The sequence below is a fragment of the Symphalangus syndactylus genome, chromosome 20, assembly GCF_028878055.3.
Source record: "Symphalangus syndactylus isolate Jambi chromosome 20, NHGRI_mSymSyn1-v2.1_pri, whole genome shotgun sequence".
Lineage (NCBI taxonomy): Eukaryota > Metazoa > Chordata > Mammalia > Primates > Hylobatidae > Symphalangus > Symphalangus syndactylus.
The window spans coordinates 61,958,350-61,984,587 of NC_072442.2; the positions used below are offsets into that span (position 1 = coordinate 61,958,350).

The following is a 26,238-nucleotide window of genomic DNA, read 5'->3' on the forward strand; positions in this document are numbered from 1 at the left end:
AGACTGGCTCGGAGCAGAGGTGGATGAGGGCCAGACCCCAAACCCCAAATTACAAATCTGTAGCCCAGAGTGGTGTGGGAGGGCGGGGGAGGTTGGAGGTTGCCGGCGAAAGGGAACAGATGTCAAATGCAAATAGTCTTTATTATGAGAAAGCAGTGTTATCTAGGAAAGTCACGCGCTGGTTTCTTTCTAATAAAATGACAAAGCAGGTTTCTTAAATAATTTACAAAGGGCAGAAATTGCTCTTGAACAGGGCTGCCCCTCCCGGCACATCCACAGTGCTCTGCATTGAGCATATAAATAGGTACCCGTGAGCCCAGGGTCATAAGCCTGGAAATATCTCCTATGCCTTCCTCCAAGTCCCTGGTAGGGAAAGCAGGGATGAGAGTGGGGCCCCCAAAAGCCTTGGCACCAGAAACACAGTGGGTGAGTGACTCTGTGGATGACTCCCCAAAAACCAGGCACCTGGTTCCACAGCTAAGAGCTCTCAAGTATCTGATGCTAGCACTTCCTGTTATAGATGAGGCAAGTAGAAGGTTCAAGGTCAAGTGCAGGATGAGTTTCTAAACTCGAGTACCCTGGAAAAGCAGAAGGAACAATTCCCCACCTCTGCAAGGTCTCCCCAAGACACTCTCAGGCTATGGCAGGCAGTCACTGATGGGTCCAGATGTGGCCGGAGCAGGGGGCTCTGGGCCCCTCGTTAGGTGCTTGTTAGCAGTGGCCCAGGGGTACTAACGACTCCTGGGGGTTTTTTCCAGGAAGCTCACGGGGAAGCATAGACATCCTTGAGTATGAAGTCTTGGCGGTCAGACAGGGCTTGTTTCCTGCAAGACAGAGCTGCCTTTGTCACTGTACTCAAGGTAGGAGAAGTAGGGACGCCTTTCCCTGCTCACTGTGGGGTAGGGGGTGCTGGAAGGTGTCTGTAGCTACTTGGGGCCCCCAGCATGCAGTTAATGATGGGGTCAGTGAGGTTAGCAGCTCTGGCTCCAAGCAGCAAGCAGGTACTACCTACTCTGCTGTGCCCATAGCTCTGTGGGCTTTTTCTTTAACTTGCTCATGCATGAGGTGGTGGAGGAGGACAGTGAGAAAGACGCTTGGGAGGTGGGCATTACCTGCAGGCACTTCCTCAGTCATGAATGAGAGAGACGATGTCACCACTAGAGAGAAGGGGAGGGATTGGTGCCACTGGGTGTGATGGGCTCTGAGAAGGCCCTCCCAGCCTGAGCTACACAAGATCAGACCCGGAAATATGGTAGGAATATGGCCCTCAACACACAGAGCTGGCAGGGCCCAGCCTTAGAGCCCGTCATAGCCATTATACAAGTGGAATGGGGAAACAGCCCCAAGTTAGGGGAGATCCACGACCGAGGCCCTGCCCCCAGGAAGGGGTCATGAGCAGACAGACCAGGAACTCCGTAGCAGTCAGGTTGCTTTTCCCAATTCCATAGGCAGGCAGGGCACAGAGGAGCCACGGAGAGCTCTGGAGGAAGGGCAGGCTTTTCAGGAACCAGCCACATGTGAGGTTCCAAGTGACGAACAAACGTGGGGGCCCAAGGCCCAGAAGACCACACACATTCAGGCTATATCCTTTACCATCACCCCAGTCCAGGTTTTTGTCCTTTCTCATGTTTGAGATGAGGGAGACTGAGGCCCAGAGAGGGGCAGAGACTGGCCAGAGTCACACAGCAGGTCAGAGCAGAACCAGCGCCTGCCTACAAAGATGGCTAGGGGGGCCCTCCTGGCCCCTTCACTTTGAAGCATGGGATGCCAACTCACCTCTCTTCTGCCATAATGGCTTCATCTAGCTCTTGGGACAGCTTCTGGAGATGCTGAATTCCTGCCCCCACAGGCTCTAGGTCACTGTCAGACTCGCTGAATGAAAGAAAAAGCCACACCAAGGACTAGTTGGAAACTCCCGACAGGAGCCCCTTGCAAGCCAGTACCGGGGTCTGGTCTGTGGGCCCAGATGACCCTGGCGGGCTGGGCTTCACTCCAGACCCTCACTCCAGGAAGTGACCTCAGAGCGACAAACAGAGAAGATCTAGATCCACGAGGCCGAGGCCATGGGCAAGTGATTTTGCAGCTTCCCCGCTTGGAAACTGAGCCTCGGCTCTCCAGGTGGCTTCAAAACTTGCTTCTGGGCTCACTAGGAGGCTTGGATGAGTGTGACTGTGTCAGAGCTAAGCTCAGCTCTTCCTTTACAGACGGAGAAACGAAGGTCCTGAAGGATTTTCTCAGGTCCGCTCCTAGCTCCGGGCGCGGAACCGGGTCAGAACACAGATGTGGAGAGTATTTTTGAAGTGTACACAAGCCTTATTTTAGCTTGCAGGGTTCCAAAGAGCCACCTGGTCACTTACATGCATCCTGGTGACCACCTGCCACAACACAGGGGCAGCGGCTAGGCAGCCTTCCCTGAGAGCTCTGAGATGGGACAAGGAAGCTGCCAGGGACTGTGGATTGGGATGAGCTTAACCCCCTATCCTGAGCCAGGCCACTTTCTGGGCCTGTGTGAGAACTAGAAGGTTCTGCTGGGCAGGCCAGCTTGACTGATGGGGCAGAACATCCAGATGATCTGGACCCCAGCCTTTACTCCATTTCCTACAGGATGACCCTCAGGCTAATCACCAAACCCCTCCGGACCTCCGTTTTCTTCCCTGTCAAATGGGACCAACAGAGCCTGCCTTAATTACAGCTCAAAGTTCCTATGAGACTAAAGAAAGATGCTAGCCCTCAAAGAAATCTGGGGAAAAATTCAACAGCCCAAAGCTACTATACAGCCTTAACGAACACACTCCATTTCCCCCCAGAACTCAGCTGGAAAGTTCAAATACAATCCTTAGGAATCTACTTGTTGTTTTGTTTTCTCTCTCTTTTTTTTTTTTTTTTTTTTTTTTGAGACACAGTCTGGCTCTGTGGCCCAGGCTGGAGTGCAGTGGCGTGATCTCGGCTTACTGCAACCTCCACCTCCTGAGTTCAAGCGATTCTCCTGCCTCAACCTCCCAAGGAGCTGGAATTACAGGCATGTACCACCACGCCCAGCCAATTTTGTGTTTTTAGTAGAGATGAGGTTTCACCATGTTGGCCAGGCTGGTCTCCAACTCCTGACCTCAGGTGATCCATCCGCCTCGGCCTCCCAAAGTGCTGGGATTACAGGCGTGAGCCACCGCTCCCAGCCTATTTTCTCATTTTCTAATGAACAAATACATGTACTGGATATCCGCTAAAGCAGGACACGCATTTAACAGTAAGAATAATAATAACACAACATGACGCTGCTCAGGGTGCCCCTGGCTCCAGGTAGCCACAGGAGATGCCAAGAAGCCCCTGGGGCCCAGTTGATGTCTGGGAGGTCGAGAGCAGGGATTGTGCCCAGGCTAAAAGGGCACCAGCCCCGGAGTGAGGCACTATCCCACTTGCCTGGGAGAGCAGAGGGGCTCCGTTGAGGAGTAGGGGCTCCGGAAGGCAGCCTCCCGCCTTGATCGCCGTAATGGGTGGGCACGTGAGCCCATCCAGGTAGAGAGGCGGTGATGCTCCTTCTCCCAGGGGTCTGCGGCTGAGTGGGCAAGGGCGGCTCCAGACAGCCGGGTGCTCTTCTGGCTCAGGCTGTGAGTTGGGGATCCCCTGCCCTTCTGTGCTCCTCTCTTCCGCCTCCTGGCCTTCACCTGGGTCTCCACCAGCCACTTGGTGCCACTTTGGCAGGACTCCTGGATTCTCTGGAACAGGCAAATGGAAAGGTTAGCACAGACAAAACCAAAAGTTAGGCCGGGCGCGGTGGTTCATGCCTATAATCCCAGTACTTTGGGAGGCTGAGGCAGGCAGATCACCTGAGGTCAGGAGTTTGAGACCAGCCAGGCCAACATGGTGTAACCCCATCTCTACTGAAAATGCAAAAAAAAAATTAGCCGGGCGCGGTGGCGGGTGCCTGTAGTCCCAGCTACTCAGGTGGCTGAGGCCTGAGAATCTCTTGAACCCAGGAGGCAGAGGTTGCAGTGAGCCAAGATTGTGCCACTGCACTCCAGCCTGGGTGACAGAGTGAGACCCTGTCTCGAAAACAAACAACAAACCCAAGGGTAGGCTACCCTGGTCTCCAGAGCATACCAGCAACCCGTAGACTCACCAAGTGTCCTGTAAATACAGGCTATTGTTAGTCTCCAGGGTGAAGGATGGGAATGACTCCTCATGGAATGAATCCACGGCAGGGACCCAGCTCAGAGCTCTCGGATATGACAGCAGCAGTCAGCAGCAGGAGGACCCCTCTGGTGCCTGGAGCCTGTTTGTCTAAGTCCAAACTGTCTTTCCAGACAGAGGTTGACCCCAGGACTGAAGGAGAGGGCCCAGGAAGAACAGGCCACCCCGCCCAGCACCCCCTGCATACCAGGAGAGCACCTCTTCCTGCCTCGGGTCTCACTCACTCTATCCACCCTCCACAGTGGTCCATAGTGATCCTTCTAAAGGGCAGTTCTGACCGTGACACTCAACTGCTCAAAACTCTTCTATGGCTTCTTGTTGCCCATAGGACCAAGCCCCAACTCTTGGGCCTTTCACACCAGCTGGGTGACGGCTGTGAAGGCTCTTCTTCATCAGCTAGACTGTCTTTGCCTTGGCAAGCCAGAGCCCAGAGTTTGGAGCAAAGCCCAAGTTAAATTTGATGAGTTATGTGACCTTGGAGAAATTCATTTCGTTTCTCTGATCCCTGAGGGTGGTGAAAACAATCAAAAAGTGCTTCCAAATAAGGACTAACATTTGGCTCAGAGAGCTCTCTGCAGAGGGTCCAGAGAGAGCCACCCTCTTTCTGGAGAATTCTCTCATCTTCAGAATTCCCAATGAGACACTGAGGAGAAACCTCTGCAGCCCCCAATCCTCTCCCTGGACGTCTGTTCATCCTAATGGCTTCTGTCCTTTCTAAGTGACACGTCTACACCTCCAGCTCTGGGTTTAAAGATACATCCCTTGAAGGGTCCATAGACAGTTACATCCAATATAAGGACGTCTTCCTGCCAGCACCTCTCATTTGACAGCAAATCCCCTCTAACTGACCTTCTCGGCAGCTCCTGAAGTTTAGCCCCTGCAAGTCCAGACCCTTAGTCTCCTTCAGGAGCATCTCTGCTTCTATTCCCTTCTCCATCAAGTAGCTAAAGGGCAAATTCTAATATGCTAATTAGACCACACTTTCCACTGTTTAGAGTCCTCTGGACTCCTGATCATTCCTGGGAGAGTCTAAGCTCCTTCATATCCTTTCTTCCTGCTCTACCTTGCTCTCTGTCCTCTGTTCAGACCCAGACTACAATTCTGGCTCTCCTCAGGGGTACGCGGCTGAGTGGGCAGTACACCTTGCTTTCCCTCAGCTCTAGGCCTGGACTTGCACTATTTCCCCCACCCTAAATACCCCTTGACCTTTGCTTCCCTGGGTGAACTCTGGAATCACCTCCTCTAGGAAGCCTTCACCGACTAAGCTTGCATTTGGTGAGCCCTCACTATTGGCCACTTGCTTTGCAATTTCCTGTCACGTACAGCTCTTATCACCTGGTATTGTGAGCATCTGTTTCCTCCAAGACATGCTTTCATTCACTCATTCAACTATTTGTTGAGCACCTATATGTGCCAGGAACTATTTGGGCTGCTGGGGGAACAGCAGTGAACTAACCAAAGTCCCTGTCTTCATGGAGTCTATTCTTGGGGCTCTTTGAGGGCAGGAACTGTCTGGCACCAAGGAAACACTCCATAAAAAAGATAATTAGTATTGTCAGTATTACCTGGGACATGGCACCCAAAGCACTCTTAGCTGAGCGAGCTGCAGCCTGGAGGCCCTGCTGACCTGGCTCTGGGGTTTCCAGGCGTTTCCAGGAGGGCCCTGCGCGGAGGTTGAGGTTGACGGCTCTCAGGGGCAGCCTCCTTTGGAACTGTCTGCACAAGGACCCCAGGGCCCCTGCAGAGGTCTCCTGATGGCTGACCACAGGCTGCAGCTCCTTGCTGTCCTCCAGCTGCTCCTGGTGCTGGAGAGATCTCCGGTGCACGGAGGTCCCCATGCTCTGCCACCGAGAAGCCATCTGCCTGGCCAAGAGTCTTCTCTGTCCACTAGACCCTGGGGAGGAGGGCAAAAGGCAGGTCAGCAAGGCATTCCCCATACCCATTCCCAGGCCCCACAGAGACCCTGGACACAGGGGAAGAGACGGGATGCAGCGGGGTGGCGGGGGCGGGCGGGGAGCGGGCAAGTTGGTAAATGTGGGTGCAGGAAGGAGGATGCTTCCTGGAAGAGGGGCCTCGGGTCAGCAGCATTTCTGATGTCCCGCCCTTCAAGTTTCCAAAACAGCTGTCTTTTCATCCCAACCTCCTTCCTCTGTCTGGCTCAGGCGAGGAGGGGAGGCGGGGTCAAGACACGCCGTAGCCGAGCTTCAGCGCTGGGCTCAGGACACTATCACCATCTCCTTCACCAGCTCGCCAGACCAAACGCGCCCCCGCCCAGACCCCGGCCTTCCCACCAGACGCCCCGATTTCGATCCGACTTCTTGTGGTACCCAGACGCCCCCACAGGCCGTGCGTGTCCGAACCTGATGCCCTCCCCTCTGAGCAGAACCTGATGCCCTCCCCTCTGAACAAAAAAATTGTTTTGAGTCGAGATCGCGCTATTGCACTCCGGCCTGGGCAACAAGAGCGAAACTTGCTGTGCCCCGCCCGCACTCACCCGACACCACTAAGGCCGATCACACCCCGAGCACAGATGCTCCTATCCCACCGCAGCCGATTTGAAACTCTGCGCGGCTCCGCCCCCGGCCCCGTCCTCACAGCTGATTGGTTCCGTCTCCGCCCCCCCCCCGCCCCCGCCCCCCCCGCCCCCGCCCCGGGGATCCAATTGGCTCCCTCTCTCGCGGCTGCAAATGCTGCGCTCGGATTGGCACGGCCGTGCCCATTCATCGCTCTGGCCCCCGCCCGGCCGCCAGCCTCGTGGCTCCAGGCTTTGTATCCTGCGTCCCGCTCGCGCCACCGCCCTTGCTAGCCCAGCCCCCGCGCATCGCACGCCGGGTCCCCTCCCCGGAGCGCGCACAGGGTTCAGGCTGCTCTGACCCATGGGTTGGAGGAGGAGGTCCTGGGACCTAGGCCTCCTGGCTCAGGCCCCAGGCCCCAGGCCCCAGCCCCGGCAGCGGGCAGGGACCCCGCCCATCCTGCCAAGGGGTCTGGCTTTTCCTTCTTGCTCAGTGGTTTTGTCAGAAGGAGCCAGGGACTGGCAGTGCGGAGCCCTGGGTTCCCAGAGACGTTTTCTTTCAAATTTCCCTCCTGACCCTCCCTTCCTGTGACAAGACACTGTAACTCTCTGAGTTCCCCATACTGGCCATCCACGCTCCGCCCCCCCTAGAAAACGCATCCTGGAAGCGGGGATAGACCAGAGTACCCGTCTGCCCTCCTCTCGTCTACACCGGCTCCCCGCCCCCGCCTTGCCCCACGCATCCCTCCCTCTCTCCAGCGGAATGCCTGCCTCTCTTCTCCTTAGCATCCAAACAAAATCAGCCATTATAAAGCCCTCTCTAGCTCATCCTTCTCCTTTCGGTGACTTCAGAGCAGTGCTGCCCACTCCCCGGGTTGGTTTCTTTGTTACTTCTCCGCACAAGAGCCTGAGATGATGGCTTCTTGAGACTCTGTCTTCAGCCCTCTCCGTTTCTGGGTGGTCTCACCCACTCCTTTGGCCTCAGTGATTTCCAACGAAAGGATGATGATAATAATTAACGTGTATATGGCACTTAGTATTCACAGGTACTGGTGATGCAGTTTATTAACTTATTTGATCCTCTGCTATGGTTTGAATGTGTCCTTCAAATTTCACATGTTGGAAATGTAATGCCCAAATTCATATATCGGTGGCATTTTTTTGTTTTTGAGACAGAATTTTACTCTCGTTGCCCAGGCTGGAGTGCAATGGCGTGATCTCGGCTCACTGCAACCTCTGCCTCCTGGGTTCAAGTGATTCTCCTGCCTCAGCCTCCCACATAGCTGGGATTACAGGCATCCGCCACCACGCCCATCTGATTTTTTGTATTTTTAGTAGAGATGGGGTTTCACTATGTTAGCCAGGCTGGTCTCGAACTCCTGACCTTAGGCAATCCACCTGCCTCAGCCTCCCAAACTGCTGGGATTACAGGCATGAGCCACTGTTCCTGGCTATCGGTGGCATTTTTTAAGACATATAAATTGTTATTTATTCAAATTATAGAATATTATACAGCACTGAAAAATAAGCGAATTGTAACCAGATGGCGTAACTTAAGTCAATCTCAGAAATATAATGTTAGATTTAAAAAAAAGCAACATGCAGACAAACATAAAGTATGACACCGTATAAGTTCAAACGCAAAAAACTAAACAATATGGTTTAGGAATATGCACATACATTTGTGGACAAAGCTATTATGGAAAGCAAAGGAATTGTAAACACCAAAATAAAATAAGTCGTCATTTTTGGAAGGGTGGCAGGAGAAGAGGATGTAATGAGGAAAGGGCTCAAAGGACTTCAAAGGTAATGTTCCATTTTGTAGGCTGGGTGGTGGCCACATGATGTTTACCTTCTTCTTTTTTATTTTTTTTTCTTTTAGACAGGATCTTGCTCTGTTGTCCAGGCTGAGGTGCAGTGGTACAATCATAGCTCACTGCAGTCTCAACCTCCTGGGCTCAAGCAGTCCTCCTGCCTTGACCTCCCAGAGTGCTGGGATTACAAGCGTGAGCCACCTTGCCTAGTCTTTATTATTCTTTAAACCATATATGTATGTAATTTTATACGTATATGTGTGTGTATACACATACCTGTACATATATTATTTTGTAAGTATGAGCTACTTTGTAATTTTCTTCAAAAATTTTTTAAAAACTGACAAGTAATAATTAAACAGTTATGGGGCACAGAGTGATGTTTTGATACATATAATGTAGAGCGACCAGATCTGGGTAACTGGCATATTCATCATCTCAAACATTATCGTTTCTCTGTGTTGGTAACCATCAATATCTTCCTTCTAGTTATTTGAAACTATATATTATTGTTCACTCTAGTCGTCATGACTAGAGGACTCTAGTCATCCCACAGTGCTATAGAATACTAAGCTTATTACTCCTATTTAGCTGTAACTTTGTGTCTTTTAACAAATCTCTCCTATTCCTTCCTTCCACCTACCATTCCCAACGTCCAGTATGTTGGTGAAATGAGGCCTTTGGGAGGTAATTAGCATTAGATAAGATCAAACAGGGTGGGGCCCCCATGATGGTACTGGTGGCTTTAAAAGAAGGGGAAGAGAGACCTGAGCTGACAGGCACGCTTTTGCCCTCTCACCATGCGATGTCTTCTGCCATGTTACAACACAGCAAGAAGGCCCTTACCAGTTGCTGACCAGATGCCAGTGCTATGCTCTTGAACTTCCCATCCTCCAGACCATGAGCTGAGTAAGTGTCTTTTCTTTATAAATTATGCAGTCTGTGGTATTTGGATATAGCAACAGAAAATGGACTGACATCTTCATTGTACCTACACTTGATGAGGAAGCTGAGAATAGAGAATTTGGTTGGGCCCAAATTTCACTCAGTTAGTCTGCACCAGGGCCAAGGGTTCAAACTTCATCAGTCTAGGGCTAGGGTCCCTGTGCCTAACCACCACACCACAATGCCTTCCTCAGCCCCTAACACCTCCACCCCCAGCTTGAGCCTGTCATCTGACATGTATAGCCGACTACCTCCTGGGTCTCATCTCCTCTTGAATGCTGCAGGCATCTTAGATCAACATACCCTAGCTGAAGTCACCCTGGTCTCCTCAACCCTCCTTCTCCTCCCTCATATTCCCTCTTGCCTGTGATCCATTAAGCACTGTGCTAAAAAATGGGCCACAAAAGTCAACCAAGCAGATACATTCCTTACTGTCATGGAGCTCAAATCTAGTGTGTGGGGAGACATAGACATGAAAGGCTCAAATAACCAATAATCAATTAATCAAAGAACTACGCAAAACTTATGTTATTTAAAGCTGAGACCTAGATAATGAGTTAACCAGGCAACAAATGTGTGTGTGTGTGTGTGTGTGTGTGTGTGATCTTGGCTCAGGGAACACCATGCTTAAGGAACCAGCATTCACTGTAAGATACCCAGCACACACACACGTGAACTGAAACAAAAGTTTCATGAAACAATACTTGACTATGTGTGATGCACTCTGAGATTTTATTTTTTATTTCATTAAAAAAAACCTTGATGGTTACAACCCACTATATTCATTTTACAAGAGTCACTAATTAGGTATTGGTTGTGGTTTGCAAAATATTGCTCTAGTTTGCCTGTCCACTTTGTTCACAGTGAAGTTGTTTATCAAGAGTCAGAAATGCTTGTTTTCAAACCTGTTTACAACAGTTGCATTTATTAGTGTAATTAAGGAATTTAATTGATGTCTTTTACCAATGAAATCCAAGGGGGAAAAGAAAGAGTTGTTGTTTCTATGAAAACTAAGTTGAAAGTGTGGGAAAGACTCCATGAAGGTGAAACATTTAGAAACAAGCAAAGTCTCTCAAACTGGAGTGTCTTATCACAATAGGCCCCAGTGCCTGTCATGTCACAGGCATCTGTAATAATAGCTTATATTTTTTGAGCCCTCATCACGTGTCAGATGCTCTGCTAAGGGCATTTACTTTCTTTATTCTTTTTTAATCCTCAAGCAATTCTATGAAGTAGGTACGTTTTTTATTTCCATTACAGATGACAAAAGTGAGATGCAGACAGGTGGAATATCTGGTCCAAGATTGTGTGGAATGTCAGAACTGGAGCTTAAATCCAGTGACTGACTTCAAAGCCTGAATTCTTACCCTTAGATTACACAACCTTGTTAAGATCGGGGTGAAACAATGAATGCATGCATGCATAAAGAGGCCCTCCCTGCTTGGAGCTTTCCACCCTCTTCCCTCACTCAGAATGGTAACTGGCAGGCCAGGTTAATGAAGAACAGTCTCCATGGCAACAAGTAAATCGGGAAGAAACATTTTCTTCTGAATGAGAAGCCTTTCCCTTTTGCCTTGCGTGGAGTGGTGGCTGGAGGGAGGGAAGGAGGCTGTACTCAGGGGAAGCAGTCTCCTAGTCCAGAGGTCGGTACATTGGCTTCTTTTCTTGGTAAGGAGGAAAAACCAGTCACTTTTTCCAAGCAGAGGCTTTTGAAGGGGGAGGGAATCCAGCATCACCCTTGCCTCCGTTGGGGAGGGGGACAAACGAGGAGCTCCAACCCTGCTTTCCAGGGGCTGTTTGTCCAAGAGCAAACATTCCACTAGTTTTCTTGACCTCCTGAAACTGTCAATCTGATGGAAGACATAGACATTAAACACATCATTGTAAACAATTACAATTGGGTAAAATAGCATGAATGTGCAGTGCTAAGGAGAATTCACAAGGTATAAGGGGGATGGGGAGATTGATAGGAGCTGGAGGTCAGGGTAGTCTTCCCTGAATGTGTGGTGTTTGAAGTGAGGAGCTAGTGGGCCAATGGTTGGGAGTCTGGAGCATTGCCAAGTGTTAGGACTGGGGAAAGCCTGCAAAAAAAGGGTCGGGCTGAGATCAGGGGCTGAGGGTAGGGGATGGGGTGGCAAGAGACAGGGTCTGTAGGCCAGAGAAGGAGCTTAAAATTTCTCCTGAAGGTGGTGGCAACTCTTTGCTGAATTTGAAGAGGGCAGTAGGTTATTAGTGGCATTTTAATAAAGTCCATGAGGAGACTGGTTTGGGAGCAGCTATGGTTTTAATGTGTCCCCCAAATTTCATTTGTTGGAAACCGAATCCTCAAATTCATATGTTGATGATATTTATGGGTGGGGCCTTTGGAGGGCAATTAGGATTAGATAACATTATCAGGGTAGGACCCTGTGACAGGATTGGAGGCTTTACAAGAAGAGGAACTGAGACCTGAGCTGATGTGCATGCTCTTGTCCTCTCACCATGTGATGTCTTCCACCATGTTATGGTGTAGCAAGAAGGCCCTCACCAGATGCCATCACCATGCTCTTGGATTTCCCAGCCTCCAGAACCATGAGCTAAATAAATGTCTTTTTAAAAAAAAATTAATTATGCATTCCATGGTGTTCAGTTTTAATGACAGAAAATGAACTAAGACAGGGGGCAAAGGGTTTTCTGGGGCATCAGTCTGTGGCTGGTCTGTGGCCCAACCCCAGGCACAGACCAGGAGTGAATCCTCATTCTTCTCAGCAGGGAAACCAACCCCCCCGGCATCAGCTTCAACATCCCCTTTTCTTCTCGCCCCCACATCCCCCAATCAACCACAGGCTACATTTATCAGTTCTACTGTTTAAACGTCTCTGCAATGTGTGTGTGCCCTTTGAACCTCTACAAAGGGAAGCAACGGAAACAGTGGGACAGTTTTAAGAAGTGTGAGAAGAGACACGATTGGATCTTTTTCATTGTAAATTATAACACTGATAGAAAACTGCCTAAGACGTAAAATCTAGTGTCATGAATACAGTGAGTCCTTACTCAATGCTGTCAATAGGTGTTTGAAAACTGACTTTAGGCCGGGCATGGTGGCTCACCACTGTAATTCCAGCACTTTGGGAGACCAAGGTGGGTGGATCACCTGAGGTCAGGAGTTCGAGACCAGCCTGGCCAACGTGATGAAACCCCGTATCCACTAAAAAAAAAAAAAAAAAATAGCTGGGCGAAATGGCAGGCACCTGTAATCCCAGCTACTCAGGAGGCTGAGGCAGGAGAATCTCTTGAACCCAGGAGGCGGAGGTTGCAGTGAGTCAAGATCGCGCCACTGCACTCCAGCCTGGGCCAGTGACAAGAGCAAAGTTCCATCTCAAAAAACAAAAAAAAGAAAACTGACTTTAAATGAAATGACATATAAGGAAACCACCTTTTTTTCTCATCAACATTATAATGAAATGATGACATTGATTGAAAGGATGTTATTTGAGGACCTGATGTATGTCCTTTCATTTCAGACTGCGGTTTCCAAGAACCTAAAAGGACATTAAGTGAGGACTTACTATACTTATAAAGGCAACACCCGTGTAACCATCACCTAGGTCAAGGGTGAGCATTGCCAGCATCCCAGAAGCACACACTTGCCACCTGCAAGTGACAAGTGTGTTCTCCCTCTCTCCTTAGACTTTTATGATAAACACTTTTATTTTCCTTTGTAGTTTTGATACGCCTCTGATGACTGGAGGAACTCCAGGGTTCTTGGTCTTGCACCAATAGGATTAATGACATGGACACACGTGGAGTGGTTTTGAGGAGCGAAAAGTTTAACAAGCAAGAAAGAAGGAAGGAAGGAAGAAGAGAATAGCTCCCCTATACAGAGACAGAGGGAGGGGGGATTTGAACGAAGAGAAAACCCCCGTTCAGGATGGGGGTGATGGGAAGTGGCTGCTTATATGAGGAGGCTGAGGAGGTGGTGTCTGATTTCCGTAGGGCCCAGGGGATTGGTTTTACCAGGTGTGTCATTTACAAACCCCATAAAACACCTGGCCCTCCCACCTTAGTCCTTTAATATGCAAATACGAGTCACTATGATGTTCTGAACACAAAGTGTTATCTGGAGGTGGCCATGACACTCGGTACACCTGGTGACAGGGAAAAGACAGCAGGAATCGCCATATGAGTGAACCCAGTTTCTAATGGCCGGCATTTGCATATCAAGGTTTGCCAGCCTGGCCCTTTAAGCAGCCTTTTCTGTTAGAAAAGAGATGGTTTAGGGGCTTGTTTTTTATTGCAGGAAAATTTCCACCAAGAACTTTTACCCTTACTATCTGCCTAAAAATTATTTCTTAATAACTCCTGTGTTAGTTTTACTAAGTATCCATTTTACCTATGCATGCAGACCTCTGTAGGTTGCTGTGTGGCTGGAGAAAGGATGGAAGAGAGGAGGGGAAGGTTTTCTGCAGCTTTCTGCCTTCCAGGGATGGAGACTGGACCCTTGGGGATCTGGCCAGGATTCCCTGGCCCTGACCAGTTGGCCCAGGTTTGGTCTCCTCTATGCCATTGGCTCCTCACGGGAAGGAAGACTTTCAGGGGTGCTGGATTTCAGGATGCCATTCACTGCTGCAGCCCTCCCAACTTCCCCTGAGAGGGAGGCAGGAGAGGTCAATCTTCCCATTTCAGTTGGGAAAATGCAGTTAGAGAAAATGAGAGACATCCAAGGCCACAAGTTCAGTAAATAGGAAAGGGTCAGCCCTTTGAACTCAGCTGTATCTGGCTCAGTCCAGTCTTCTTCTTCTTCTTTCTTCCCTCTTCCCTCTTCTCCTCTTCGTCTTTCTCTTCTTCCTCTTCTTCTTTCTTCCTCCTTGTCCTCCTCCTCCTCCTCCTCCTTCTTCTTTTTTGAGACACAGTCTCACTCTATACCCCAGGCTGGAGTGCAGTGGCACGATCTTGGTGCACAGCAACCTTCATCTCCTGGGTACAAGCGATTCTCCTGCCTCAGCCTCATGAGTAGCTGGGATTACAGGCACCCACCACCACACCCGACTAAGTTTTGTAATTTTAGTAGAGATGGGGATTCATCATGTTGGCCAGGCTGGTCACTAACTCCTGATCTCAGGTGATCCACCTGCCTTGGCTCCCAAAGTCCTAGGATTACAGCCATGAGTCACCGCACCCGGCCTAGTTTAGCTTTTTTTTTTTTTTTTGAGACAGAGTCTCGCTCTGTTGCCCAGGCTGGAGTGCAGTGGTGCGATCTCGGCTCACTGCAGCCTCCGCCTCCTGGGTTCAAGCGAGGCTCCTGCCTCAACCTCCTGAGTAGCTGGGATTACAGGTGTGCACCACCATGCCTGGGTAATTTTTGTATTTTTAGTAGAGACTCTACTAAAAATACAAAACTCCTGACCTCAGGTGATCCACCTACCTCAGCCTCCTTAGTCCAGTGTTCTTATCTCTCCCTGTAGCAGAGTCCTGCACCCCTTCCCTCTGCAACCAGTGAGCCTGGTGTCAGGAAGATAATGGTTTTGGGGAGCTGAGTCCAGTGCCTTCAGGGTGCGGAGGTGTAGGAGCTTGAACTGGCCACACGGTGGTGCCAAACACCAGGTCTTCGCATTCATCTTTCCCAGCCCTTCTGGGCGTCCCTGATGCCCTGAATAAACTGCCTGGTTCCCGGAGCACAGGGCTAAGGCCCTCCAAAGGGGAGGGGATACTCACCCTTCCCCCAGCCAGACCTTGCAGGGGAGGCAGGAGCGGGGCTGCGGAGGGCGCCTCAACTTTAGCCAAACCCACCCCGCCTTTCGTTCTCCGTCTTCCTTCCATCCCAAGCCAGAAACCTGTCCCCTCTTCCCTTGAGCCACCATCGCAGGGCCTCCTGAAGGCAGATTCTGGGGAGGGGAGGGGGAACAGGGAAAGTAGGAAGGTGGCTGGATGGCAAAGGGCAGCTGCTACCCCGGCTGGCCTGGGGTCCTCAGGGGCTTAGAGTCTGGGCCCAGCCCATGCCTCCCCTCCTTTTCCCCTTCAGTGGCCTCCAGGCCTCTCTCCACATCGCCAGGCTGGAGTGCAATGGCGCTATCTTGGCTCACTGCAACCTCCGCCTCCCTGGTTCAAGTGATTCTCTTGCTTCAGCCTCCCGAGTAGCTGGAACTACAGGCGCCCGCCACCACCCCCGGCTAATTTTTGTATTTTTGGTAGAGACGGGGTTTTACCATGTTGGCCAGGATGGTCTCGAGTTCTCGACCTCGTGATCCGCCCGCCTCGGCCTCCCAAAGTGCTGGGATTACAGGGTGAGCCCCCGCGCCTGACCCCCTGTCTTTAAGAAAGCTCAGCGGACCTTTTTCCTTCTTGGAGTGGAACAAAAGCCAAGTCTAGCACAACCCTGGCATGGGTCGGGCAGGGGCCCAGAATCACTGGAAGGAGCGGTGGATGGGATAGGAGGCGAGGCTGCCTGCGGACCACAGGCCCGTCCGGAGTGGCTCTGATGAGAAGCCGGGGCGCCTGGGGCACCGCCCCCACCGTCTGCCCTTCCCCCCACTCCTCCTGGCTGGGCAAATCCCAGAGTCTCAGCCGCCTAAGTGTCTTCCCCGGAGGTGGGATTATCTGTGCTGGACACCGCCCTTTCTCCTGCAGCAATGGATGCCGCTCTGCTCCTGAACGTGGAAGGGGTCAAGAAAACCATTCTGCACGGGGGCACGGGCGAACTCCCAAACTTCATCACCGGATCCCGAGTGAGTGGGGCCCCTCCGGAGCAGACAGGGTCCCCCACAGCAGCCTTCCACATTCCAGGTGTGCCGCAAGGCACTGTAAACAGCTTTCAGCTTTGCCAAAAAACAGCCAGGCAGCCCCAGCCCTGGGCCTCCGGGGAGCTCCCAGCGTCTACCCATTCACGGGGCATTTTTGGTACTTTGCAGATTCAGCTTTAGCATGGGCTGAGGGGAAGGGCTTTTGGGAATTTTCTGGAGCCCTAAATGTTGAGTGAGAAGAAAGGGGGTCCCAGGGATCTTGGTATTTGTCCCCAAATGTCTGTTGGGCTTCCCTGGACTGAAGGGTGCGTCTGTGACTACGGAACTCGGGCTTTGGCCAGGCAAGGTGGCTCACGCCTGTAATCCCAGCACTTTGGGAGGCCAAGATGGGCAGATCAGGAGGTCAGGAGTTTGAGACCAGCCTGACCAACATGTGAAACGCCTTCTCTACCGAAAATACAAAAATTAGCCAGATGTGGTGGGCGCCTGTAATCCTAGTTCAGATACTCAGGAGACTGAGGCAGGAGAATCACTTGAGCCTGGGAGGTGGAGGTTGCAGTGAGCTGAGATCACACCACTGCACTCCAGCCTGGGCAACAGAGTGAGACTCTGTCTCAAAAAAAAAAAAAAAAAAAGAACTCGGGCTTATTTGAGGAAGGATTTCTGGACACACAGGGCTGTGGGGAGTGGAATGGGGTCTGTAGGGAGGGGTCGGTCCCTCCTCCCTGGGGGGTGCAGGCAGGGTGGAGGTGCTCCAGGGGTCTGAGGCATCTAATGGGGTGAACTGAGTGAGCTGACCCTGGGGACAGCCCTGGGAGTCGGTGACAAGGAGGTGGCTTCTGCCGGGCCTTCAGAGGTGTGTCTAGAGCAGAGTGCACCGTCTCGGTCACCAGGTTATCTTTCATTTCCGCACCATGAAATGTGATGAGGAGCGGACGGTCATTGACGACAGCCGGCAGGTGGGCCAGCCCATGCACATCATCATCGGAAACATGTTCAAGCTCGAGGTCTGGGAGATCCTGCTCACCTCCATGCGGGTGCACGAGGTGGCCGAGTTCTGGTGCGACACCATCGTAAGTAGGCCCTGTGCGCCCGTCCCCTGGGACTAGTCTCTGCCGGGCTCACCCATCCGCTTTGCGGGGCTGCTGTGTTTCGGGAAAGCTGGGACTCAAGCGAAGCTTTGCAAAGCCAGTCCTGCAACCTTATTCCCCACCGCTGTGCATGTGAAGATGGAGGGAACAAGGGCTGGAAGGGGTGACCCATGCTGTGGCTGGCTGGAGGGGAGCAGGGCTATGCCCAGCAGGAGTGAGCTGGCCCACTTCACAGTCTTCACATTTGTGTGTGTGTGTGTGTGTGTGTGTGTGAGAGAGAGAGAGAGAGAGAGAGATAGGGTCTCGCTCTGTCACCTAGGCTGGAGTGCAGTAGCGTAATTATGGCTCACTGCAGCCTCAACTTCCAGGGCTCAGGTGATCCTCCCACTTCAGCCTTCCAAGTAGTTGGGACTACAGGCGCACCACCACACCTCATTTTTGTATTTTTTGTAGAGACAGAGTTTCGCCATGTTGGCCAGGCTGGTCCTAAACTCCTGGGTTTAAGCAATCCTCCTGTCTCGGCCTCCCAGAGTGCTGGCATTATAGGCATGAGCCATCTTGCCCGGCTAAGTCCTTGCTTTTTATACGGCATGATTAGACCTGGAGATTTTATACAGCATGATTAGAGCAGCATTGGTCACTTTTTTGCCCTCCTCCTCACACTGCAAGTTTGCCCTCCAATTTATGGCACTCCGTAAATTACTCGTATAAGTTAGCTTCCTTGCCTTATGGCAAAACTCACTGACCTTTAGGCAACGTTTCTTATGGGAACTTTCAAACATATACAAAAGTCAACAGAAAGAATAATGAATTTACCCAGTGCCAGCCACCATCAACCTGCAGCTGGTCTTGCCTCATCTCCCAACCCACCCACTTCCCTTCCTTGTCCTGCATGGTTAAACCAAATGCCAGACACCATATCATTTCATCTGTAAATACTAAAATTTGTATCTCTAAAATATGAGGATATCCCAGCACTTTGGGAGACTGAGGCGGGCAGATCACGAGGTCAGGAGTTTGAGACCAGCCTGGCCAACATGATGAAACCCCGTCTCTACTAAAAATACAAAAATTAGCCAGGCGTGGTGGCACGTGCCTGTAATCCCAGCTACTCAGGAGGCTGAGGCAGAAGAATCACTTGAACCCGGGAGGCAGAGGTTGCAGTGAGCTGAGATCACGCCTCTGAACTCCAGTTTGGCGACAGAGTGAGACCCTATCTAAAAAAAAAAAAAAAAAAAAAAAAGAGGATATTAAAAAGACGTTACCATTGTATCATTATGAAATCTTTCATAAAAACTCCAGTAAGTCCTTAAAGCCATCTAATATCCAGTCACTGTTAAATTTTCTTTGATTGACTCCTTTTATTCTTTATAAATGAATGAGTTTGGTTTGTTTAAATCAACAACCGAACAAAGTCCCTGCATAGCACTTTGTTGATGTCTCTCTCAAGTCCCTTTTTATCTATAGGTCTACTTCCTTCTTTTCTTTCTTTCTCATTTTTTTTTTTTTTTTTTTGAGACGGAGTCTTGCTCTGTTGCCAAGCTGGAGTGCAGTAGCACGATCTTGGCTCACTGCATTCTCAGCCTCCGGGTTCAAGTGATTCTCCTGCCTCCGTCTCCCAAGACTACAGGTGCCTGCCACCACGCCTGGGTAATTTTTTTGTATTTTAGTAGAGACCGGGTTTCCCCATGTTGACCAGAATGGTCTTGATCTCTTGACCTTGTGATCCGCCCGCCTCTGCCTCCTAAAGTGCTGGGATTACAGGCGTGAGCCACCGCGCCTGGCCTCCTTCTTTTCTTCTTTTCTTCCTTGACGTGGAAGTGTTGAAGGAACTGGGTCATTTATCCTGTAAAAGTCCCATATTCTGATTTTCCTGGTTGCTTTGCCATGGAATTGTCTAACATGCTCCTCTATTCCCCACATTTTTGATAAATTGAAAGTGGGGTCTAGAGGACCTGATAAGGTTCAGATTCTTCTCTCTCTCTCTTTTTCAAAAGTCTGCCATGGATGTACCATACACTTCCCTTTGGGAGGCGTCCATCACATTTGGTTGTCTATTGTACAGTGGTGTTAAGACTGATTGGTGGGTTTAGGTGTTGACAGCCTGATCCATCCATTCCCAAGCTCCCCCTAGACTTTCACCATTGGTGGCAGATACCCAGACTCATTATTCATCAGAGGCCACTGACCTTTTAAATGAGCATTCTGGGGACAATTTGAACTCTGTTCTGTCTTTCATTAGTTGTGTGACCTGGGGAAGTCCCGTCTTCTGTCTGCTACTCTATTCCTTCATTTATAAATAAGCAAAACTCTAAGTTAAGGGGTTGTTTTGGAGATTACATGATATAACATATGGGGATGAATCATAACACAGGGCAGTTAAAAATGAGAGCTATTATTTTGAGCTAGAATTTTTTTTTTTTTTTCTGAGACGGAGTTTCACTCTGTCACCCAGGCTGGAGTGTAGTGGCATGAACTTGGGTCGCTGGAACCTCTGCCTCCCAGGTTCAAATGATTCTCCCACTCCAGCCTCCTGAGTAGCTGGGGATTACAGGTGCCTGCCACCACACCTGGCTATTTTTTTTTTTTTTTTCAGTATTTTTAGTAGAGATGGGGTTTCATCATGTTGGACCAAGCTGGTCTCGAACTCTTGACCTCAAGTGATCTGCCCACCTCGGCCTCCCAAAGTGTTGGGATTACAGGCATGAGCCACCATGTCCAGCCTAGAAAAAATTTGAGATTAACCCACCAATCACTTAAGATGGGAAACTTAAGACTCCAAAAGGGAAAATAAGTTGCAATGGCTCAGACAAGTTAAGGGAAAAGATCTGGGTGAGATGCCTGGTTCCCTCTTAATCCTGCACACATTTCTCGCAATGTCTAATAGAGCTGGGCTGCAGCGCCATCCTCTGCCAGTAGGTGATCCCACTCAACATGTTATCCATTTATTCATTCATGTAGCAAATATTTGTTGAACATCTTTCCTTTGTAGCAGTCTCTGTGTTTTTCTTCATTCTGATGTTTTTATCTTAAAATCTGTTTTATTTTTTATCAAGTCAAGCCTTCAAAAAATTGACTTCTTTGTGATTTTGGTTAGTTTAAAAATATATCTATTGACTTTGCTTAGAGTGAGGGGCTCCTGTACTTTAATTCATGCCATATGTGAGGCAAGGCTTGGCTGCCACTAAGAGCCCCCACTGCATAGGATACATGTTTGCTAACACATGACAGCTGAGTGCATAGAAGGCTGTCAATAAATTCTTGATTAGTTGATTGATTTGTTGCTTGCAAAACCACAAGCTGTTGTCATTCCCATAATGTGGGCATGGCTCTTTGTTTCCTGTGGAGTCTGTGTTCCTTTTTCCATGTTGATAGTCACATGAGTGCATTGCCCATATCACAGGCTGGTAACTGTTTTTTTTTGTTTTGTTTTGTTTTTTGAGACGGACTTTTTCTCTTGTTGCCCAGGCTGGAGTACAATGGTGTGGGATTGGCTCGCTGCAACCTCTGCTTCCCGGGTTCAAGCGATTCTCCTGCCTCAGCCTCCTGAGTAGCTGGAATTACAGGTGCTCGCCACCATACCTGGCCAATTTTTGTATTTTTAGTAGAGACGGGGGTTTCACCATGTTGGCCAGGCTGGTCTCGAACTCCTGACCTCAGGTGATCCACCGGCCTTGACCTCCCAAAGTGCTGGGATTACAGGCGTGAGCCACTGCTCCCATAGTAACTATGGGTTTTCCCAATCTCCATGCCCCCCAGATCTCCTCACCCCAGCCCATGGCTGCCGTGATTGTGTGCACGTGCATGAGCGTGCACACACACACACACACACACACACACACCCCTTCTAGAGTTAGTTCTCCACCTGCACATCCACCTCTTATCCATACACCCACCTGCTCAGGCATCAATTCATCCGTTCTTCCCTTCAACCAATCTTCATTAATAATCCAGTCTTCCATCACTATGCATGCATCCATTATCTTCTATCTCCTATCATTCGTGTATCTATTATCTATCTATCTACCTACCTACCTACCTATCTAGTTAGAAAACATTCACTGGGCACCTGATTTGGCCTGTGCTGTGTGTTAGGAATGAAACAAGCAAAGCCCCTAGCCCTTAGGGAACTTGAATTCTGCAGGAGGAGCAGACAGCTAAACAGTTGTAATGCAGGGCAGCCAGTGCCAAGACATAAATAAGTGAGGGCAGTGTGCTCTGGGGCCACAAAAGCATGCTCAGCTTGCTGGCAGCCACGGGGTGCTGAGCTGGGGGCTGCTGAGTCAGGGCCAGAGGTGGCCCCTCCCTGCAGCAAGCTGGTTCTGGGGCCTCTCCCTCCCTTGGTCCAGCTCTAATCCTAACAGGCTCAACAGCCATCTGCTCATCTCTTCCATAAAGAGGCAGAAGGCATTTCGGGCTAATCCCAGCCGGTGGACCGGGCAGGGTGACCTCTGTCTCTGTGCTGGTGACCTGGAGGCAGAGCTGAACTGCTGCACAGAGTTTCAGCCCCTTCACTTCACATGTTGCATGTGGGGCCAGTGCTGGGTCATCTCAGAAGCCGGTCCAAGGAGATGGGTTCTGAGGGAGCCTAGTTGGGGAAATTGAGGCCCAGCATACATACAGCAGGCCTTGCTGAGGCCGCACGACTGATTTTCCCAGCCCTCCTTCATCCCAAGGGTGGCAAACTCAGCTCCCGTGCTGGCTGAAGCTGTGATGAGCCAGACCTATATCTGCACCGTCTCATTTAATCCCTACAGCAGCCCTAATACCGGACAGGAGCAACCCGGGGAACTGAGGTTCAGAGACCTGGGCTCACTGCTAACCTGCAGCACTGCCAGGACTCTCTAGGACCCTGGAGTCCTGCTCCTCCCACTGCCCCACATTGCCCTTCCTGCGAGTCATAGGCTTTGCAGAGCTCAGGGTTTTCTTGGGGCAGAGAGGTGTTACAGTGGACCACAAGGGCCAGAAGAGGCAGCTGGAGGCTGAGAGCATATGGCCTCTGGAGCCAGGTTTGAATCCTGGCTGTGTCATTTCCTAGCTGTGTGACCTTAAGCAACTTGCTTTGCCTCTCTGGGCTGTAGTTTCCCCATCCGTAAAATGGGGATAATAGTGCCTCCCTTGAATTGTCGTAAGGATCGAAGGGGCTCATAACAGTGTGAAGTGCTTTGCCTGGCACACAGTTAACCACAGTTAGTATTAGTGGCGTAGTGAGGGAGCAGGATTCCTGCCAGGAGGGGCTCCGAGTGGAGGCGTTTTGTGGCCCACCTAGCTCTGAGCAGGTAGCCCGGATACCATCCGTCCGTTTCTCCCCACAGCACACGGGGGTCTACCCCATCCTGGCCCGGAGCCTGCGGCAGATGGCCCAGGGCAAGGACCCCACGGAGTGGCACGTGCACACATGCGGGCTGGCCAACATGTTCGCCTACCACACTCTGGGCTACGAGGACCTGGACGAGCTGCAGAAGGAGCCTCAGCCTCTGATCTTTGTGATCGAGCTGCTGCAGGTGGGGCTCGGGGTAGGCAGGGCTGGAGGGCTGTGCCAGCACCGGAGAGGGACAGCAGGCATCACGGGCACCCCCACCCCACTGGCCACTGGACAGTGCCCTGTTTCTCTTTAGATAACAAGAAAGGGTTCATAAGCCATGGGAGAATACGAATTTGAAAAACAGTCCTCTGATTTTTCCACAAGAAAAGTCCATTTGGTGCTGGGTGTGGTGGCTCACGCCTATAATCCCAGCACTTTGGGAGGCCGAGGGGGTTGGATCACCTGAGGTCAGGAGTTCGAGACCAGCCTGGCCAACATGGTAAAACCCCGTCTCTACTAAAAACAGAAAAATTAACCGGGTGTGGTGGTGCATGCCTGTAATCCCAGCTACTCGGGAATTTGAGGCATGAAAATTGCTTGAACCTGGGAAGTGGAGGTTGCAGTGAGCCGAGATCATGTCAGTGCATTTTAACCTGGTGACAGAGTGAGACTCCATCTCAAAAAAAAAAAAAAAAAAAAAAAAAAAAAAAGAGAATTAAAGTCCACTTGGAACCAATTTTTTAAAAATGTGATTCATTTTCATTGTGGAGGCATTTTATCCACTTCCACTTTCATTTTCAAGAGTTGGAGATTATAACCTCCTCCTTGGTTCCTGTGGTTTGTGGGTTCAGACTTGGTTCTCTAGTGGTGGCAGAGGCTGCATGGAACTCCCCACATCCTCCCACCCAGAGCCCCAGAGTGATTGACAGCGCGTGTTTGTGGATTGGTGAAAGAGGGTTAGGGCCAGGGTCAAGGTCAGGTCAGGACTCAGCTTATGGCCAAGACTGAGGCTCAGCCTGAAAGCTATGTGGGTGAGTAAAAATAAAATAAGAACTGTGTCAACCAAGGGCCGTTACAGGCTTGCTGTCACAGTTGTGTGGTCTGTGCACTGCACAAGGTGCACCAGCATCTCCTCCAAGGTGCTCATTATAGACATTGTATATTGGTATTTCCATAATGACAAGTTTCCAGCAGATGGCAATAGTGTATTGTTCTAACAAAATGAGTATTCGTGACAATTTTCTGAATATTAGAAGTGAAGCGTCTTGATGAACGGGCACCTTTTCCTAGTTTGCACGAAGGCATTGATTTAGGGCAGGGTTTTTGGTGTTGTTCCTTCTTTCTCTTGTCTGTATGCACTCGACCAGCAAGCGTGACTTCAGGGAGATGTGCCACAGGGTCCCGTTTTTTGGGTCCCCGATGGGGTACAGGCCCCTGGGGTCCCTGCCTCGCTGACCTGCAGCTCTGGGGCCAGGTTGATGCCCCGAGTGATTACCAGAGGGAGACCTGGAACCTGAGCAATCATGAGAAGATGAAGGCGGTGCCCGTCCTCCATGGAGAGGGAAATCGGCTCTTCAAGCTAGGCCGCTACGAGGAGGCCTCTTCCAAGTACCAGGAGGCCATCATCTGCCTAAGGAACCTGCAGACCAAGGTCAGAGGCTGCTGGCCGGGGCTGGGAAGTGGGGCTGACTCTGGGGGACCTGGCCAGCGCCAGCCAGGGTGGGGCGGGGGTCAGGCAGCTGCCTGAGGTCATGGCTGACCTTCTCCCTGGGCAGGAGAAGCCGTGGGAAGTGCAATGGCTGAAGCTGGAGAAGATGATCAACACTCTGATCCTCAACTACTGCCAGTGCCTACTGAAGAAGGAGGAGTACTATGAGGTGCTGGAGCACACCAGTGACATTCTCCGGCAGCACCCAGGTGCGCGGGGCTGCAGGGGCGAGCAGTGAGGGGGCGCCCAGCCCAGGGCCACGGAGACACCTGCCATAGCCTTCCTGGACTTTTCTTTCCACCCCACCAGGGCACCAAACCTTGTCTCCACCCAGCCGGGTTTCCCCGAGTGCGTAACTGAATCGTGGGTGATGGATGGGCAGTGCTTGGCGCGGGGCGGCCCTTTATTTTAATGTGTGTTTGATCACTTACCCAGGAAGCTCACCAAGCTTGTGATTTCAGTGGAACGGTAAACAGGCTTTTAAAAAAAGAGGGGCAATCAATATAGAGAAAAATATTATGATGTCGATACTAGTACTGGTGTTGCAAGGATATGGTACCGTCAGTACTAGTATTGACTTAATGCTCGAATAGTGCTCACAGTAACAACATCCAGCCCCTGGCTCATGCATCAGGCACACGTCGTCTGTGTTTATTATCTCATTTAATCCTCATAATCCTCATAATCACCACATGGGGGAGGTGCAGGGAAAGGGCCTGAAGGTTGTCTAATTTAGGTAGCGTCTATGAGAAAAATAAAACAAAGTTATGAATATAAAATTAGTCACAGGGCCTTGAAAAGGAGAGGAGGAGGTATTGCTATTATGATCATCATCTCCATCTTACAGTTGAAAAAACGAGGGATGGCGGATACAGAGAGGTTGGGGATCACGGCGGGGCTAAGGGTCTTGGGGGCTGGTGAGTCCCAGCTGGGCGGGTCTGCCTCTGAGGCTGGGAAGGGAGCTGTAGCTGGATGCTCCTTGCTCCCCACAGGCATCGTGAAGGCCTACTACGTGCGTGCCCGGGCTCATGCGGAGGTGTGGAACGAGGCCGAGGCCAAGGCGGACCTCCAGAAAGTGCTGGAGCTGGAGCCGTCCATGCAGAAGGCGGTGCGCAGGGAGCTGAGGCTGCTGGAGAACCGCATGGCGGAGAAGCAGGAGGAGGAGCGGCTGCGCTGCCGGAACATGCTGAGCCAGGGTGCCTTGCAGCCTCCCGCAGAGCCACCCGCAGAGCCACCTGCACAGTCATCCCCAGAGCCACCTGCAGAGCCACCCACAGCACCACCTGCAGAGCTGCCCGCAGGGCCACCTGCAGAGACACCCACAGAGCCACCCCTGTCCTCAGGGCACTCACCGCAGCACTGACCCCCCTGAGACCCACAACCACCCAGGCAGGGAGCAAGTGGCTTGGTCACTTCTGGTTCGATTGACCAGGATCGTGGTGTCACTTTTTAAAATTTAAAATTAATTTTTGAAATCAAAGTCAGACATACCCATGGTAAAAAAAAAAAAAAAAAATCCCAAGGGTACAGAAGAGCTTATGAATAAAAGTAGGTTTTTCCCCTACCCCTCTCATTCCTTTCGTGCCGTGGTTTTAATTGACCTTGTTTTTAATTCTTCTGGTAGTTTCCTCTATTTCCAAGTAATCTGTTTAAATCAGTTTCTCAATTTTACCCCATGTCAATGACAAATGAGGATTTGATGCTCTGATCCTTTCTCATCCCTGATACCCTTCCTTGTCTCCCCATTTTGGATAGTTACATTTGGGGGTCATCTCTTGGTGATTTTTGTAACTTTATGCAGGACACTTAGAACTCTCCAGAATCCCACTGACTTTAGTGGGTCTTGATGTAGGGTTGGCAAGCCCTGAAATTGGAGCTTAGCCTGAGAGGGTTCTTGGCCTCCCCCAGGAAAGATTTCAAAGGCAAGCGCCAGTGGTAGGGTAGAAGAAAACAGCT

At 50.6% G+C, this 26,238-nt stretch overlaps 2 protein-coding genes across 9 annotated transcripts; one reads left to right on the plus strand and one right to left on the minus strand.

Moving 5' to 3' along the window:
- Window positions 1-122: 122 nt before the first annotated feature.
- Window positions 123-6,734, minus strand: PIMREG (PICALM interacting mitotic regulator). 2 transcript variants are annotated; one of them, XM_055258745.2, is made up of 6 exons: window positions 6,683-6,727; window positions 5,754-6,082; window positions 3,418-3,713; window positions 1,777-1,872; window positions 1,113-1,157; window positions 123-824 (listed from the first exon to the last, which is right to left on the minus strand). In XM_055258745.2, exons 2-5 carry the CDS (start codon window positions 6,045-6,047, stop codon window positions 1,127-1,129), a joined length of 717 nt encoding a protein of 238 aa, XP_055114720.1. In that variant the 5' UTR covers window positions 6,048-6,082; window positions 6,683-6,727; the 3' UTR covers window positions 123-824; window positions 1,113-1,126. The 2 variants fall into 2 exon arrangements, with proteins under 2 accessions (XP_055114720.1, XP_055114719.1); XM_055258744.2 differs by lacking the exon at window positions 1,113-1,157 and having other exon boundaries at window positions 6,683-6,734.
- A 9,316-nt stretch (window positions 6,735-16,050) lies between these two features.
- AIPL1 (aryl hydrocarbon receptor interacting protein like 1) lies at window positions 16,051-25,846 on the plus strand. 7 transcript variants are annotated; one of them, XM_055258737.2, is made up of 6 exons: window positions 16,051-16,163; window positions 17,072-17,251; window positions 22,585-22,773; window positions 24,049-24,225; window positions 24,350-24,491; window positions 25,275-25,846. In XM_055258737.2, exons 1-6 carry the CDS (start codon window positions 16,068-16,070, stop codon window positions 25,643-25,645), a joined length of 1,155 nt encoding a protein of 384 aa, XP_055114712.1. In that variant the 5' UTR covers window positions 16,051-16,067; the 3' UTR covers window positions 25,646-25,846. The 7 variants fall into 7 exon arrangements, with proteins under 7 accessions (XP_055114712.1, XP_055114715.1, XP_055114713.1 ...); XM_055258740.2 differs by having other exon boundaries at window positions 24,422-24,491; XM_055258738.2 differs by having other exon boundaries at window positions 17,108-17,251.
- Window positions 25,847-26,238: the final 392 nt, after the last annotated feature.

What these genes read in the sequence shown, in the direction of transcription:
- PIMREG (XM_055258744.2), bottom strand. Translation starts at nt 6,047, where the DNA reads ATGGCTTCTCGGTGGCAGAGCATGGGGACCTCCGTGCACCGGAGATCT. An exon ending in GAGCCCCTCTGCTCTCCCAG is followed by an intron (nt 1,873 to 3,417) that starts GCAAGTGGGATA and finishes TCTTTCATTCAG; the next exon opens with CGAGTCTGACAGTGACCTAG. An exon ending in GCCATTATGGCAGAAGAGAG is followed by an intron (nt 825 to 1,776) that starts GTGAGTTGGCAT and finishes TCTGTCTTGCAG; the next exon opens with GAAACAAGCCCTGTCTGACC.
- AIPL1 (XM_055258737.2), top strand. Translation starts at nt 16,068, where the DNA reads ATGGATGCCGCTCTGCTCCTGAACGTGGAAGGGGTCAAGAAAACCATT. An exon ending in TTGTGATCGAGCTGCTGCAG is followed by an intron (nt 22,774 to 24,048) that starts GTGGGGCTCGGG and finishes CTCTGGGGCCAG; the next exon opens with GTTGATGCCCCGAGTGATTA. An exon ending in TAAGGAACCTGCAGACCAAG is followed by an intron (nt 24,226 to 24,349) that starts GTCAGAGGCTGC and finishes CTCCCTGGGCAG; the next exon opens with GAGAAGCCGTGGGAAGTGCA.